The 17,438-nt window shown below is 36.9% G+C and overlaps 1 protein-coding gene across 1 annotated transcript; it reads left to right on the top strand.

The window, feature by feature from the left end:
- The first annotated feature begins 1,365 nt into the window (after window positions 1-1,365).
- On the top strand, window positions 1,366-17,079 carry nbn (nibrin). The gene is made up of 16 exons (XM_065261003.2): window positions 1,366-1,569; window positions 1,981-2,102; window positions 5,119-5,246; window positions 5,398-5,557; window positions 5,694-5,797; window positions 6,016-6,133; window positions 7,997-8,187; window positions 8,608-8,705; window positions 10,014-10,152; window positions 10,394-10,711; window positions 12,823-13,513; window positions 13,607-13,669; window positions 13,813-13,974; window positions 14,082-14,195; window positions 14,442-14,491; window positions 16,788-17,079. The coding sequence occupies exons 1-16, from the start codon at window positions 1,539-1,541 to the stop codon at window positions 16,819-16,821; spliced, it is 2,523 nt and encodes an 840-aa protein (XP_065117075.1). The 5' UTR covers window positions 1,366-1,538; the 3' UTR covers window positions 16,822-17,079.
- The last annotated feature ends 359 nt before the right edge of the window (window positions 17,080-17,438 follow it).

Raw genomic sequence — 17,438 nt, 5'->3', positions numbered from 1 at the left:
CTCTTTCCTTCTGCTTTTTTTACATCCTCGGACATATTCATCTGTTCTTTCTCGTTTCTCACTCACTGTGTTTACAAGCATTGGGAAAGAATGCAGCTTATCACATTTACAGCAGTCATGCAATTACAAACATACTCATGATGCATGCTCACACGCACACTTGGAGTGCGGTGTTAACTCTTGTGTAACTGGACATTTAACGCTTTTTACTCTGGCCATCTCTTACACCTTAACCTTTTACATAGTGTAGCAGAAAAGTAATCTGAACTGCATCTTACATATGTATATCTCATGGCTCTGTGTTTAACCTCTCATGACTGTTTAACTCGGCACTTGAGGTTGATGTATTTAAATCCATTGTTTTTATTAGAAGTGCATGCAACTTAGCTAATTTATTTGAAGCATTATTTTTTGCATCTGTCTGTCTTCACATTGTGGACTCGAGATTCAGTCAGTGTAATAGTTTCTTACAGAATGCCTCTGCATGTATTGAGAAGGCATGTTGGTTTTCTTTCTTATTGCACACTCACACACATGCTTATGTATTGCACTGATACGAAGCTAAATGCCACTAATGCAAAGAAATGTTTGAGGAGAATTTATGATTCTCTTGCAATAAACATACTTGTAAGTTATGCAGACCTTGAACTATTCAAGAAAGATGGGTCCTTGTAATGATAAAGATATCTGTTAAGACAAAAATTGGGTAGAAAAGGCTGATATGTTCAAGGATTTTTCATTATTCTGAAAAGTGTGGAAATAATAAAACTGTGGAAAGAATGCCGTAGACCTCTATAAAGAGGATAAATGTACCAATTGTGTTGTCTTCTGAAATGATGTATATATAAAGGAATACTATTACAGTTGTGGATTGTTTAAAGGACTCTGGAATGCTTAGCTAATGGCTTTGAATTGGAAGCAATGCAACTAAATAATGCATTAATACAATTTCTATATATGTAAATAACTTTAATGCACGGCCCTACGCTTATACACCCATTCTGTAACTTACTGGAGCACTGAAAACAATTCTGAAACAGAGCTTGATATTCTACCTCTTGTCTTGCACACTGACATGCTACAGCTGATTGGGAATATGATTTAGGGATTTTATGGGTTATTTTGGGAACATTAAATCAGCTCTACTTCATGAACTTTTAATGCAAGTTATGTAAAATAAAAAGAACACTTGAATAAATATATAAACAGAAACTTTATTTTAAGAGTACTGCAATTATTAATCATGATCTTATTGTCTCATATTTGCATTACGATCTTCATATTATTGTCCTATACACAGATTTTTTTTAACATAAAAGTCACACTGGTGAGAGGCGTGGCATCGAGTCGCGCATGCGCGACTTTTATTTTGAAACTGAAATGTATTACGTCGCCCATCGACGTAAATGTGGCGCGCCGCTAAGCGCAGTTTAGACTTTAAATATATGTTTACCAGAGATTTAATGTGCACGATAACAACATAAACAGTAAATGGTTTATGAATTAAATATAGTAAACTGTCGAATCGCTATATTAGAATGTGGAAACTTCAACCAGCCGAATCTGGAGGTAACGTTAACATTTTTGTACATAATCGGTTAGTCAGTAAGTAAAAGTAAGGTTCAGGCCAGCTACTAACCAAAAATACTTGCAATTATCTTGCAAACGTTTTTTACGTAACGTTACCTTACGATACTAACATGTATGTATGTAACTTGTATATCTCTGTTATGAACAGACACCGCTAACTTAGATATCAGACAGGCAGAAGTATATTGGAGTCGTACTACATAATATGACATTTAGTGTACGTTTATCACCTATGGTTCATCATCTTAATGTAGTTTTTTGGACTTCTGTCATATGACACAAGCAGACGATTAACAATTATTAATAATTTCAGGTTTTGAATAGATATTATGACTTCATTGTTTTTTCCTCGAGTCATTTTTTAAGCAGTCTTTCATGTTGTCTGTGAAGGGGAAAGCTTCTTTCTGCTGCCAGGTCAGAAGTATGTAGTCGGCCGTAAGAACTGTGAGATACTGCTATCTAATGATCAGTCCATCAGCCGTGAGCATGCCCACCTTACTGTCACTGAACAGGTGAGGAAATTCTACTCCTGAGCATTTCTGTGCTGCATTACTGTATCTCTATAGAGAAATAACAAAAGTGTACATGATAGCAGCCTAGTATGTACTGTTCTATACAACATAAATGCTTTTAATGATCACATGGCCTATGACGTAAATAGTATCTTCAATTTCAAGGTTTAGTAAGGGAATTGGACCCTAAAGAACAAAAGGGATCATATATTGTATTAGGAAACATTCTGTGGACTATGACCAACAAGGATCCAGCCATTCACTAACACCATAGGAAGCAATTATCTAGCAACTATATAGATACAGAGAAGAGATTATAGATCACATATCCTTGGTGGACTCTTTTAATGGTGTATATGCGCAACTTACTTCAACATTCCTGTAAACTAGTACATCACTTCCGGTTCTGTATGCTCTACGCTGACATGGTGCTGTTTTCATACATGAAGCCTTCAAGAGCTACCAAACTGATAACCAATGTCCACTGGATATGCTTGTTGACATCTTAAACCTAGTGGTGGGCATACAAAATAAAAGTGATTTTTTTTGCATAATATATGTGTGTGTACTGTATGTAATTATTATGTATATTTAAACACAAATACATACATATATTTTTTTCAGATTTTTTTTATTTACATATAATTTTTTTATTTATAATATAATATAGAATATATAAAAATATAACTAAATATACACTCACCTAAAGGATTATTAGGAACACCTGTTCAATTTCTCATTAATGCAACTATCTAATCAACCAATCACATGGCAGTTGCTTCAATGCATTTAGTGGTGTGGTCCTGGTCAAGAGAATCTTATGAACTCCAAATTGAATGTCAGAATGGGAATGAAAGGTGATTTAAGCAATTTTGAGGGTGGCATGGTTGTTGGTGCCAGACAGGCCGGTCTGAGTATTTCCCAATCTGCTCAGTTACTGGGATTTTCACGCACAACCATTTCTGGGGTTTACAAAGAATGGTGTGAAAAGGGAAAAACATCCAGTATGCGGCAGTCCTGTGGGCAAAAAAAGCCTTGTTGATGCTAGAGGTCAGAGGAGAATGGGCCGACTGATTCAAGCTGATAGAAGAGCAACTTTGACCGAAATAACCACTCGTTACAACCGAGGTATGCAGCAAAGCATTTGTGAAGATGCACAACCTTGAGGCTGGTCTGATGAGTCTCGATTTCTGTTGAGACATTCAGATGGTAGAGTCAGAATTTGCCATAAACAGAATGAGAACATGGATCCATCATGCCTTGTTACCACTGAGCATGCTGGTATTGGTGGTGTAATGATGTGGGGGATGTTTTCTTGGCACACTTTAGGCCCCTTAGTGCCAATTGGGCGTCGTTTAAATGCCACAGCCTACCTGAGCATTGTTTCTGACCATGTCCATTCCTTTATGACCACCATGTATCCATCCTGTGTTGGCTATTTCCAGCAGGATAATGCACCATGTCACAAAGCTCGAATAATTTCGAACTGGTTTCTTGAACATGACAATGAGATCACTGTACTAAAATGGCCACCTGATCTCAACCCAATAGAGCATCTTTGGGATGTGGTGGAACGGGAGCTTCGTGCCCTGGATGTACATTCCACAAATCTCCATCAACTGCAAGATGCTATCCTATCAATATGGGCCAACATTTCCAAAGAATGCTTTCACCTTGTTGAATCAATGCAATGTAGAATTGAGGCAGTTCTGAAGGCGAAAGGGGGTCAAACACAGTATAGTATGGTGTTCCTAATAATCCTTTAGGTGAGTGTATATACACATGCAAATGTTTCTTAAATACATACATGAATGTGTGTGTGTATTTATAATAATTGCACACACATGTATATTATTCCAAAAATCACTTTTATTTTGTATACGATTAATCGTGATTAATCTTAATTACGATTAATCAGCACTACTTTTTTGATACTTTATGGGGCGGTTTCCCAGACAGGGATTAGACTAGTCCTAGACTAAAACAAATGTAGGAGCTGCCCAAACTGAAAACAACTTGCACTGACATATCTTAAAATACATCAGTGCCTATTGTTTTGCCTCAAAATGCACACAAGTAATGTTTTTAGTAAGGTATTTGTTAAAACTAGTTATATTTCGTAATTAAACTAAGGCCTAGTCCTGTTTTAAACTAATCCCTGTTTGCGTCTCTGCGAAACCAACCCTATATCTTTTCAGAGATTAACCTAGAGTTCACGTAACGTTCAACATATAGCATATTTGGAATTCTGTATTGAGGTCTGATGTTGGGCCCTAGAGGCCCCTGTAGCCAACAGGGATATCTCAGACCAGAATATCATACACACATTGGGGTGGACCTATTTGAAATTTTTATCTGGCAAAGATTACAGTTTTTTTTCTTCTGAATCTTGTCTGCTATTTTATATGTAACAAAATGTAACAAAGAAGAGGTGTTGGTGCAGCTGTAAGTGAATGTTCATAATATCACTGGCTGTGAAAATAATTTCACCCAAGTACTCAGATTTCAAAGTACTAATTAGTTTCTCTAAATTGTAGTTATTATTTTTTTGATTAAGTTAAGTTAGTGACACTGTCTGAGCAGTAATCATGTGTATCATTATTTCATTTAGTCATTTGCACTGTGGTGCATTCAGAGCTAAATAAATTATTTATATAATACTAACTTGTTAAAAAGTAATCAAATGTTATTAGAATAACGAATAGTTTAAGTACATAGGAGAAATCAGGAGAATTTTTTCTACTCTTAATTTTTTATGAGGTGAAAATGTTTCTTTTAGAAAAATGATGCATTATGTAATAAAAACCATACAAACCAAATAAACTACAACACAGTTCAGCCTATACAAATAATTGATTGTATTTTTAATTTTACAGTATGTATAATTTTATTGGGATGGGGTTTGAAAAAATAAGGCAGTCTTTAAATGTGTGCTTGTAATCATCAGGCCCTAGGTGGCCCCATAGTATTTTAGCTACATTAGACCATTTGGCTTCATGACTGTATGCTTTGGCAGGGAATCTCATTGAAAGAGAGCTCTAAATATGGCACCTTTGTCAATGATGAGAAGCTTGAGACTGGCTCCACAAGGATCCTCCAGCCAGGAGACAAAGTCACATTCGGAGTGTTTCAAAGCAAGTTCAGGTTTGTGTTGTGTATAAATATTTGTGTATATGAGAATACATAGGCTTATGGCTTTTACACTTTTACATTTGTTTTGGTGATGTTTTTTATACCATTTTATTATATTTGCATGTTTTTATATGGATGATATGAACCACGATTTCTCACCCAGGCTGGAGAAGGATTGTGTTGTGGTTTGCTCATCATGTGTTGATAATGACGGAAAAGCCTCCCTCTCTCAAGACCTGCGCTCCGTCGGAGGGCAACTAGTCAACTCATGGACACTGAACTGTACACATCTTGTCATGCCCACTGTAAAGATCACTATAAAGGTCAGGAAGCCATTGATTACTATAACATGTTACACACATCATTTGATCCTTGAAGGGAATGTTTATATGATTCCTGATGAAAATCCTCAAAATACAATTTGAAGATAACCTTAATCTCTCTCTTTCTCTTTGATAGACAATTTGCGCACTGTTGTGCTGTCGGCCTATAGTAAAGCCTGAATTTTTCAGGGCGTTTAGCAAAGCCATGCAGCAGAAACTGCCTTTGCCTGAACCTGAGAGGTAATGAAAGATAATTTCTTTCACTTGCACCTTGTGTTGTGCTATTGGTTTGATTTCCTTAAAGTTTTGATTTGATTTGGGTAAAAGTGTCTGCCAAATGCATAAATGTAAATGCTTTATTATGTAACTTTATATAATATAAGCTACAATGATACATATTAATACGTGCAACAAATATATTAGATCTCAGTTTTACATTTCTTTTTAATACGGATCAGATTTAGGCCTCCGATTGATGAGCCCAGCCTGTCTATAGAGGATCTGGACTTGAGCGCTCGGCCAGAGAGAAAAGCTCTCTTTAAGGGGAAAACATTTGTGTTCTTGAACTCCAAACAGGCAAGATGGTTTATCATTATTACTAATAGCCTGTTTATATTGCTACTATAACTCTCTATCTTTTTGATTGTGATATAAATACTAATACCTCTAAAACCACCATTCATTTTAATAAAGAAACCTGAAACAAGACTATGTCAGATGTATGCGATGTGCTTTCACTATTCGTCATGAAAGCTGTGAGTAATGACTCTTGAAGGTAAAGCAGGATGTATTTGCTGGCTGGGCTGCAGGTAGCACACTGAAAAAATAGCGTTTTCACCAAATATGAGTACAGTTAAGATTATTTTTGTATCTGCATGTTTCTTATTACATGCCTAGTACCAAAACAGAGAAAAGTTCCCCTTAAACTCATCATTTGTACAAAAAGGTTTAGTCTACAGTCATAAGGCTTTAATTTGTCAGACTGTTCTGTACAGTAAAGGCTTTTATACAATTATATATTTATCTACATTGACCCTGAGGGTGTAGATGTAATATCTTTTCTGGGAGATTTCCCCTGCTGTTGCCTGTTAATAAAGCGGTGGATGAAGATCTGATTGGTTCAGAGGAAAAGCAGAGCAAAGGGCAGCTGTAAGATTCCCTGTAACCAGCAGGTCCGCCTGTATGATGGAAATTACAGCAGCATGATTTTGTCACATTACTAATTGTACATGGGATAAGGTTAAATGTAGGCCTTTTTGCAATTTGCATTTAAAATGTAAGCGAATAGATAAAAGGCTAAAGCTTTACTCTTAAATCAGGCTTTTTCCCCTGACCTTCCTTCGAAGTTCCCAAAAGCACATACTGTGTACATAATCGTATATACAAGGTGATTGTAGAAATCATCTATTGAAGTAAAGCTTCAGCTGTTCTGCATTAAAAAAATTTAGTCAGCTTTATAGGACTAGGAGTCATATAATGGATAAAAGGAGGACTAGTCATTTATTTTTTGACATAAATCTACACCATGCACTAAGGCAATTGAGCTGTGTACATCTGGAATAAAAACATTGCTGAATGTGAAATGTAGTATGGTAAATCAACACTAAGTTTATAATTATAATGCATGCATTGCACTTGACAAAATTGGCATATTAAGTTGCCACCCCCAGAGCTGTATGAGAAATGCAAAGCATGACTTATGGAAACAGAGTTTTTTTTTTTTTAAACGGAAATGCCGTTCCTTACAAAATCATTCTAGAACAGGGGTTCTCAACCTTTTTCAATTTAAGACCCCCCTATTGTTCACTACAAAATTTGAAGGCCCTCCCACTTATCATTTCTACCCAATAAAATATACTACAGCTTGGCATAACTAGACAGATCATATATACATTACAAAAATAACCAAACACTAGAAAATATCAGGATTTTTAGTTGCTTTAGGTTATTTTAACATTAGTTTTTTTCTTGAAGCCTGGTTGGCTTACATTGGTTTTCATCTTGAAGCCTGGTTGGGAAACACCATTCTAGAAAAATTAATTCTTCTCAAATACAGCTTTTCAAGTAATTATATATAATCATCCTGCGTTTCATATCACCAAATATAGTGCCGAAAAATAATGCAATACCAGTTTTCCCCCAATATCCTGCAGCCCTAGGACTTGGTTATGTTAGACATGAGCATTTTCGGGTTTAATATTTAGCAAAAACAAGGGTGATAATAAATACCATTCGATTACCCCTACAGTGTTTTCGAAATTAGGCCATACTGCCCACACCTGCATCAGACAATGCCTGTTTTGGAGTTTTTATTGTACCTCTATCAAAGCTTTGCAAATTGTTTGTTAAAACATACAAGAAGCTATGTTAGCTGGTAATAACTTGAGGTTTCTTTTTATCACACAGATGATAGTCATAAATGTTTTGTGTTTTTCTTAGATGAAGCGTTTAAGTCAGGCAGTGAGTTGTGGAGGTGGGGTCAACCAGCTGTTGGAGGAGGGCTCTCTGCCCCTTTCACTCCTGGAGTCAAGCAGTACTTGTGTGGTTGATGTGATATCTGGAAACTCGCAGGTTATAATCCCTCCCACCACCAAGAAATGGGTGGACTCTGTGGCAAGGATTTTGCATGGGTATGTATTGGGGTTTGGGCCATGCATCCCAATCTGTAAATTTTGATTAATATGAATATTGATTTTTTTTTTTTTTGTATTGTATTGATTGATTAATATAATTTAACTGGTGTTCAGTTTGTGGTTGGTTTGAATATAATGTCTTAATTTAATTAAGGGCTCTTGTTTTACTTAAGTCTCAAGAGTAAGGTTATTGCAATCAAAATGTTAATATAAGAACAAAAATAGATTACAAGCAATAAAAAAGACATAAATTAAGTAAACTGTATAAATCAAGTAACTTATTAAAAAAGGAGAACGCAAAATAAAGCAATATATATGTATATGTGTGTGTATATGTAAATAATAGCCTATACTGAAGCACTTGTATAATTTACGTCCCCAATTGTGAGTAATACTCTGTTTTCTTTTTTTATGCAGAAATGGCTTACGCTTTATTACAGAGTCTGAGATTGGATTGGCTGCAATTCATATTAATAATCAAACATACTGCAATCCCTGCTCATCTATACGTTCTGGTAGGTATACTTGCAAAATCAATGACATGTCCAGTGCACACAGACTGCTCTAGAGTCTTGTATAGCTGACTTGTATCGCAAAGGTCATGAGTTCCACCCTAGGAAACACACATACTAAGATGTACTGATTGAATGTACTATAACTCACTTTAAAAAAAGAATCTGGCAAATATGTAATTCAAATGTAATAAATGTAATTCATAGTTTATGGCAAATGATCTTGAGCACATTCACAAGGGTCTGGATCTGTGTTGTTTATTGGTGTTTGCTTCTGGTCCATTACCACAACCTACTTTTTTTTTTACATATGGGCACATCAGTTCATGTTTAATGAAGTCAATATGTGATCCCAGATCAGTAGGTGGTACCGCATCAGACGCCAACCGTCAAAAAACAACACAAGAAGCAGCTTACTATTTTTCAGCTTTTTTATTTGCTAAGAAATGGCATCCGGAGACTTTTATAAATCCCCAATGATCATGGTTTCAGCTAAAAATGTTCTGAATAAAAATGTCACCTACATTTGGCCTGAAGTGAGTAAATTAACAGCAGTTTTTGGCCAATCTGTCTCTTTTTAAACTGGCCAGATATAGGCCATCTAAATGGCATTCAAAGGTTTGGAGACTATTCTTTCAAAATGAATTGATAAAATAATGGCAAGACAGTCTCTGTTAATGACTAAGAAATTAGTTGGAAGTGTCTGTAGACTTTGTTTTTAGAATTTCATTTTATTCAAAATGGATAAACAGTAATTTCATGTACATAAATCAGACATACAAAGCAAAATATACAGTGTCTTAAATTCTTTTTGTTAGAGATGCTCATATATTAAAAATATTGAATTATATTCTATGAATATTAGTCGTTGATATAATGAGCATTTATGTTAAACATTAAACTAGTGATGTTTTGTTTACATTTTCTATACACAGATCTCAAATTCATTGCATTTTCCTGTTCTCTTTTGATTGAAGATATTGTCATTGCCGATAGTGTGCAAATTGCTTTTATCGACCGATACCAATTATTGACCAATATATTGGTGCATCTCAACTTTTTGTTGCTTCTCTAAAGCAGTCCCTATTTCAGAAGTTGTAAACTGAGCTTTGTTACTGGTGGAACGAAGTTCGGACTGACTGCTTTTATACAGCCTTTCTGGTTTAGCGTGCCATAATGCATCAGGTCGCTAACGCCCTATAAGTCTTTAGCTTCGTGTGAGACTAAAGATGATTTAATAATGACTTACAGGATGAATAAATATGTTTTTTATTTATTGTGTGCATAATCTAACTCTATATTTTCCCACAGAATCGATGAAAGGGAAGCCGATCATGGCTTCAGCAACACTTTCACAAAACACTGCTGTGGATGAAACGGCTCTTGCAGCACCTTCCCAGAACATCACAGCTTATGTGGTCAACACTGAGATCACGCATGACCGAAGCAGGTAACAGAGAGAAGTACTGCTGTGAATAATGTTATCTTTCTCCAGTATAGTTTGCTATAATAACTTTTTAGCGAATGGTCAGCTCATATTAGAAACTTATTTGTAGGTAAAAGTAGCACTATTTCAAAATATGAGACAAAAAACTAAGACCATGTGTACACTACTCAACTGTAGGTAATAGTTTTCCAACCATTCTTTGCAAATACCAGGATTTTTAGTACACTTATGGTCACTTTTGCAGGATAGATACAAGTGGAATCAGTGCAGTTGGTGAGACTCCAGAGAAGACGGACTCCGCACAAAGGCCTTCACGCCTTTCCAAATTGCCAACCAGTAAACCATCCCTCGGCCCAGAACCTTCTGCTTCTCACATTATCAATGAGACAGTGATGTCAACAGAGAGCTCCAGTGGGGTTAAACCCGAGCAAAGGTTGAAAACAAGTTTTTCCTCTTCAGGCAGGGGGTTGAAATTGACAGACCCTGCCAGTGGCAGCTCCACACAGTCCCAACCAAAACAGCCATCTCTCACCAACTACTTCCAGCCTGTCAGCAAGAAAAGGCAAGTATGATACAATCTCACGTCACGTCACATATGCCACATTTATTTTTGTCTTAAATAAACATAAACACTTGCTTATAAGACATCTTTACCTAGAAAGTGTGTGTGTGTGTGGGGGTGTTGTTAGAGGGTTAGAGTAAAGTTTCAAAACCTAAAATCACATTAAAAGTCTTTTCTGTACATTCCTGGTAAAAAGTTTGAAAGTATTTTTGTAAATGTTGAACATGAGATTTTATTTAATCCATTATATAGGGGCGGTTTCCAGATGAGGCTTATCCTAGTCCTAGACTAAAGTCATGTGTGAACTGCCTTAATTAAAAAAAACCTCATACTGACATATCTTAACATATACAGTTGAAACAAGATTTTTACATACACTTAAGAAAAAAACACAAAAACTTTTATTTCATTACTGTCATACATTAAATCAGAGTAAACTTTTTCTGTTTTAGATCAATAAATATTAACATATTTTTTGCATTTGTTAAATGTCAGAATTGAGCAAGGGATAATTTTTATGTATTTTTCTTATCACTTTTATCAAAGTCAGAAATATACATACACTAAGTTTATTGTGTTTTTAAACAAACAAAAAACTCCAGATGATTCCATTTTGAGCTTAAGACGCTTCTAATAGGTTAATTGATTCCATTTGAGTTAATGGTGGTACATCTGTGGATGCATATAAAGGCACACCTCAAACACAGAGCCTCTTTCCTTGACATCATGAGAAAGTCAAGGTAATTCCACCAAGACATCAGGAAAAGAATTGTGGACCTCCACAAGTGTGTCTCATCCTTAGGTGCAATTTCCAGATGCCTGAAGGTCCCACGTTCATCTGTTCAGACAATTATATGCAAGTATAAAAAACTTGAATGTACAACCATCATACCGCTCTGGAAGAAAACGAATTCTGAGTCCAAGAGAGGAACGTTTTTGGTGCAAAATGTGCAAATCAACCGCAGGACAACAGTAAAAGATCTTGTGAAGATGTTGGCTGAAGCTGGTAAGACAGTGTCATTATCCACAGTTAAACTAGTTCTGCATCACCATTAGCTGAAAGTTTGCTCTGGGAGGAGAAAGCCATTACTTCAAAAGCACCATAAAAAAGCCAGACTACAGTTTGCAACTGCACATGGGGAAAAAATCTTAATTTCTGGAGACATGTCCTGTGGTCTGACGAAACAAAAATTTAACCGTTCGGACATAATGATAAATGGTATATTTGGAGGAAAAAGGGCGAAGCTTTGAAGCCTCAGAACACCATCCCAACTGTGAAGTATGGGGGTGGTAGTATAATGTTGTAGGGCTGCTTTGCTGCAGAAGGAACTGGTGCACTTCACAAAATAGATGGCATCATGAGAAAAGAAACTTATGTGGATGTATTGAAGCAACATCTGAAGACATCAGCAAGGAAGTTAAAGCTGGGGCGCAAATGGGTCTTCCAAATGGACAATGACCCCAAGCATACCTCCAAATTAGTTACAAAGTGGCTTAAAGACAACAAAGTCAAGGTATTGGTAAGCCCTGATCTCAATCCCATAGGAGATTTGTGGACGGCACTGAAAAGGCGAGTGCGAGCAAGAAGGCCTACACACCTGACCCAGTTACAGCAGTTCTGTCAAGAGTAGTGGGCCAAAATTTCAGCAAATTATTTTAGAAAGCTTGTGGAAGGATACCCAAAACGTCTGGCCCAAGTGAAACAGTTTCGGGGCAATTCTACCAAATACTAAGGGAGTGTATGTATACTTCTGACTTTGATGAAAGTGAGAAGAAAAATAAATAAAAATTCTCCCTTGCTCGATTCTATGTTAATATTTATTAATATAAAAAAGAAAAAGTTTACTCTGAAATAATGTATGACAGTAGAGAAATAAAAGTTTTTGTGTTCTTTTCTGAAGTGTATGTAAATATCTGGTTTCAACTGTATCAATGCCAATGTTTTGTCTCAAGATGCACACCGTTAAGATTTTTTGAAAGGTATGTTTGTAAAAACTACTTAAATGTCCTTATATATCTAAGGCCTAGTCCTGAAATAATCTAAACCCTGTCCCCATAAAGTTGAAATTATCCATAACGGAAAATTATCACCGGTGCTCTTTCGATTGCAGACAACTTGAAGACAGTGCTAATTCTGTCCAGTCAAAGACCAAGTTTTCCAGAAAAGACAGCGAGGACAAAGATGATGAGATGATTGGTTCTGGCCCTTCTTATGCTCAGAAAGGTTCCTCCACCAGTAGATCTCAAAAAACCTCAAGTACAGCCCAAAACCAGCAGAGCGCTAAACCGCAATTGAGCGCCAGTCTGGGTCTGAGCTCTTGTCTGGGTTTAAGTGCCGGTCACAGTGTGGCCCAACCGGGAAAGGACTGCGGTTCAAGTCAAAGCAAAAAAAGAAAAGAACCAGAGCAGGATGTCCCAGAAGACCCTGCTGATTTAGACATGTCACTTGAAGAGCTTGAATCCATCATGTCTGAAGAGATGGATGAGCCTCTGCCGGCTGCAGCCAATAAGAAACAATGTCTCGAGTCAGGACGGAACAGCTCGGTCAATAAACCTCAATTACCCAATCAGCAAAAAAGCAAAACGAATCAGCAGAGTAGTGCCAACAACATCCAGCACTTTCAGCTGGAGAGAAAAGGCCAAACGGCAACAAATCAGGCATCTGAAAGGGAGTCAAAGAGGTCCAATCAAGTGCCAGAATCCAAGAAAGTGACAAATCTTGTGCAGGAAACACTAAGTTTAGCCAATGAGGAGAAAGGCATTGACCAAGATGTAAAAAACGAGGAGGTGTCATTTGTTGTGGTAAAGAAAATAATCTTCCATTTGAACTCACTGCTTGTCGCCTTATTTTATTATCTGCAGAACAGCTAGTCCCATGTTTCTATTTTTCTTTAGACTTCAAGGACCCAAAATGGCATTTCTCAGACATGTGAGCCTGTAGCCAAACAGGAACTGCAGGTGAGATAATTTAATACAGAACCTAATTGTAAGCCAGTTTAACCTACAGTGGTTAAAAATATCTTTTTTGGGTTTTCATAAATGTGTTTTGAGTGTTTAATAATTTGTTGTAGTTTTCTAACAAAAACTCTGTTGCTCTGAAGACCGCAGCCTCTCCATCTGGATGTGAGAATGACTCGGAGTTGCCCAGGAGGCTTGTACAGATTCAGTTTATGTCCCTGACTGTAAGCACCTCCTCCAGATCAAAACCCAACACGCTACAGACCAACAACCCCAATGCTAAGAATGTCAAAAGATTTTGCAAGGTTAGAGCTGTTGCCCATAGCGAGTGTCTCATACAAAATTGTAATATAAGATAAGAGTCTCATGCTCTTATATTGGTTTATCATTTTGTATGTGTGTGCATGTCTAGACATCCGTCCCTGGATTAAAGGGGCTGCCTAATATTATCGGAGGCTCTGATCTGGTGGCTAACAATCGTAGCAAGAACTCTGAGCTGGAGGAGTGGCTCAGACAGGCAGCCGAGGTGAGAGACAGTAGAATCGAGGGAAAGAGTGGCAGGGACCAAATGATTATTTAAAGGGATGTTTTCATGCTACAATGCATATTTGATTAATTAATTAACCATTTAAATGACATTTAGCTTTTATTATAACATACCTGTGAAAATACCCTTATTATTCATATTATAGAGGAGAAACACAAAGACAAAAATTGTAGTGTTGACTATCACCGTTGTGTTTTAATTTGACATTCTGTCTGTCTCCCTCAGGAGGAAAAACAAAATGAACGAGAGGAGACTTTGGGTGATGATTTGTTCAGGTACGCAGCCCATATATTAGTATGGCTAATAAAGCATTAAAAGCATGGGCAGATAGGAACAAGCATGACATTAAGGTCTCTTTTGAAACTGGACTTTCCACCTGCCTAAACTAACACTTCATTTCATACAATGCTGACCTCTGACTAAAGAATCAAGGCTCACAAAAATATGATATCCTTTGCGATGGCACAGTAAAGCCAGGAGTATAATCCGTTTTGTATGTGTACACGAATGCACATAGTCGAATGCACAGCCTTGCAAAGTATAGTTTGTTTGATTCGTACGTGTACACAGACGTTCAACGCAATGCATTGCGACAAAATGCAATGCATCTCCTAGGGCTGTAACGAATAATCGTGCAAATGGGCGTTTTCTTAATGAATACATTTGAATGAATTACGGTGAAATCCTGGCACATCTGAAAGCCAGGGGGCGCTCTCATGCAGAAACTCCCTTTGTGCAACAGAAGAAGTAGCATTACAAACGCTATTCCATTAAATGTCTATAGGAATATTTATATCGCTGTTCTTCAAATTGTTTCAGATATTTTCATGATAATAAAGAATATTATGAATAAGTTTTTTTAACGAGTGTTGCTTTTTTTAAATGCACATTATAAACGACTCCGACTCATAATGATTTTAGATTGATAAGGACTTCCTACTGACCAAATGCCGTAGTACACACACAAGCTGTGCATGAAACACAGAATCGAAGCCTTGCGATTCAGAATCGATTTTCATTTTTAATGGGACAGGCGATTAATCGTTACAGCTCTAGCATCTCCTAGGCCAGTGGTTCTCAAACTTTTTCGGTGTGTACAGTGCATCCCTTCGTGGCCCATCCAAAGAAAATTTATGACATAAAACATTGTTAACATTGTCTTAGTAGCCTTATTTCTCTGAGGTTTAATTACACAGAATATATGATAAATTAATGTATTTTATAAAATGTCATAAAGCTGGGGTTCCCGGCACCATTCGCGGCCCCTAGTTTGAGAACTGTCCTAGACTACATTCTCCTGTAGGCACACACATCCGCGTGACCTACACATACAATATATGCAGGGTTTCAAAAATCCATTGTTTCGTTTTAAGTCTGTTATTTCTATCAGACACACGCTCTAAGAACTGGTTATGCAAAGCTGCGCAAGTATCCGGTTATATGTCCGTTTTTTTTTTTTTTGGGGCCTTTTATGCCTTTTATTTGAAAGTGATTAAGGAGAGGACAGGAAAGTACAGGGAGGAGAGAGGGGTATGGAATCGGCAAATGACCACGAGCCGGGAATCGAACTCGGGTCGCCTAAAGTGCAAAAGCACCACATGTCGGAGCGCTGCCCACTACACCATCGGATCCGACAAATGTTTGAGTTTTAAAGCTTGGCTCATCCGCATCATTGATTTTACTCAAACAAATGGAGGTTATTTACTGAATTTGTCGATCTGTAAAACTATGTGTGTTCTCTTTTTGATCCACGACAATGCTGGGATCATGTGTGAGGTGTTGACGGGAGGCTTTTCCGTTTGAGCAGTTCCTTTATTTTTCCAGGGCATACTTGGAAAGTATGACATCAATGATGTCAAACTGTTTGAAAATCGTTGTTCCCAGCTGAAGTCACGCTGGGCTGCAAAGACCCCATTGATATTACTAATGAGCTCTTGCTGTTTAAACCGAGTGATTATATTGTGTTGATTTAAGGATAGTGTCCCTAGATCACTTCTTATAAAACCGAAAAAAGTTTCTAAAAAGATCAGATAACTTGTTGTAATCCGTAACCTCCCCGTTGTTCTCTCCAGTGAGATGTTCTGCTGGGTTCTCATCAGAGACACAAAATTGTTGCCTGGAGACTTCACCTGACTTTCAAGTGGTGCCATTTCTCCTGCCCAAGCAGAAAAACATACACTCTCGAATATACACACTGCCATAGCCATGCGGTGTCCAGCAGCACTGTTTGATCTCTGAATCATGATGCTCAGCCAGTCATGCATGGAGTGGGAACATCACACAGAAAATAAAAAAGGGAAAAGAAAACAGCACCTCTGTTTTTCCAACAACTTCTCCAGCTCCCTCCCTCAGCCTAATGTAGGGTCCCAGACATGTTTTATTGAAGGGGATGTCTGGTTTGATGACTTTTAAATGACGTCTGATTTTTACAGCCTACAGTTTTTATTAATCCGCTTAGTTGTTCAATCCTTTCCACATTGGTTACTAATCGTCACCATAAGAAAGAAATGTTAAAAGCTTCAGTAGGAATGATACTTGTACTGTATAATGACTTGCTTTTTTGTCTTTCAGGTACAACCCTAGATCCACCAGGAAATGTAAATAATAATATGAATGAAAGTTCATAATACTGCTGATCTGTTTGATGACTAAGAAGACATGGAACTTGTTGGTTGGCAATCCCCCAACTAATACTACTAATACTAAGACCTTTCTTTGTTCTACACTCAACATTGAAGGCTTAAAGATAATCTTTAAGATATGCAAAGAAAAAACACAGTTCAATGTTTGTACGAGGTTTATTTGTCTATAATAAAAATACTGTACAAAATGTATATCTATATTAAAAGTTTTACAAATTTGAGCGGTCGCATGTCATCTATACACCAACATTGCATTTAGCTAGTTGGAAGCAACATGCTTCATGTCCTTACTTAATTATTCATCATTAAACGACTGCTGCCTTTATTACAGCTCAGTTCTGTCATTTTTGTGTGACCACAATTTCAAGTACTTTGATAAGATCCTGCATCTGTGAAATCCTCAGCAGTTTAAATTTACTATCCTAATGGTAAAAATTTTACAATTTTCGTGTTTTAAAATAGTTATTTGGCACAACAAAGAATTATGAAGAATTAGGCATCACTAATCAATGCAGTGATTGTGAATCTTTATAAAGGAGTTGCATAATTTCTAAAATATTTTATGTTGGATTAAACTGAA

The sequence above is a fragment of the Paramisgurnus dabryanus genome, chromosome 13 (genome assembly GCF_030506205.2).
Source record: "Paramisgurnus dabryanus chromosome 13, PD_genome_1.1, whole genome shotgun sequence".
Lineage (NCBI taxonomy): Eukaryota > Metazoa > Chordata > Actinopteri > Cypriniformes > Cobitidae > Paramisgurnus > Paramisgurnus dabryanus.
This window is presented reverse-complemented; position numbering and strand designations above follow the sequence as displayed.

What these genes read in the sequence shown, in the direction of transcription:
- nbn (XM_065261003.2), top strand. Translation starts at nt 1,539, where the DNA reads ATGTGGAAACTTCAACCAGCCGAATCTGGAG. An exon ending in CCTTTGCCTGAACCTGAGAG is followed by an intron (nt 5,798 to 6,015) that starts GTAATGAAAGAT and finishes AATACGGATCAG; the next exon opens with ATTTAGGCCTCCGATTGATG. An exon ending in TTGGGTGATGATTTGTTCAG is followed by an intron (nt 14,492 to 16,787) that starts GTACGCAGCCCA and finishes TTTGTCTTTCAG; the next exon opens with GTACAACCCTAGATCCACCA.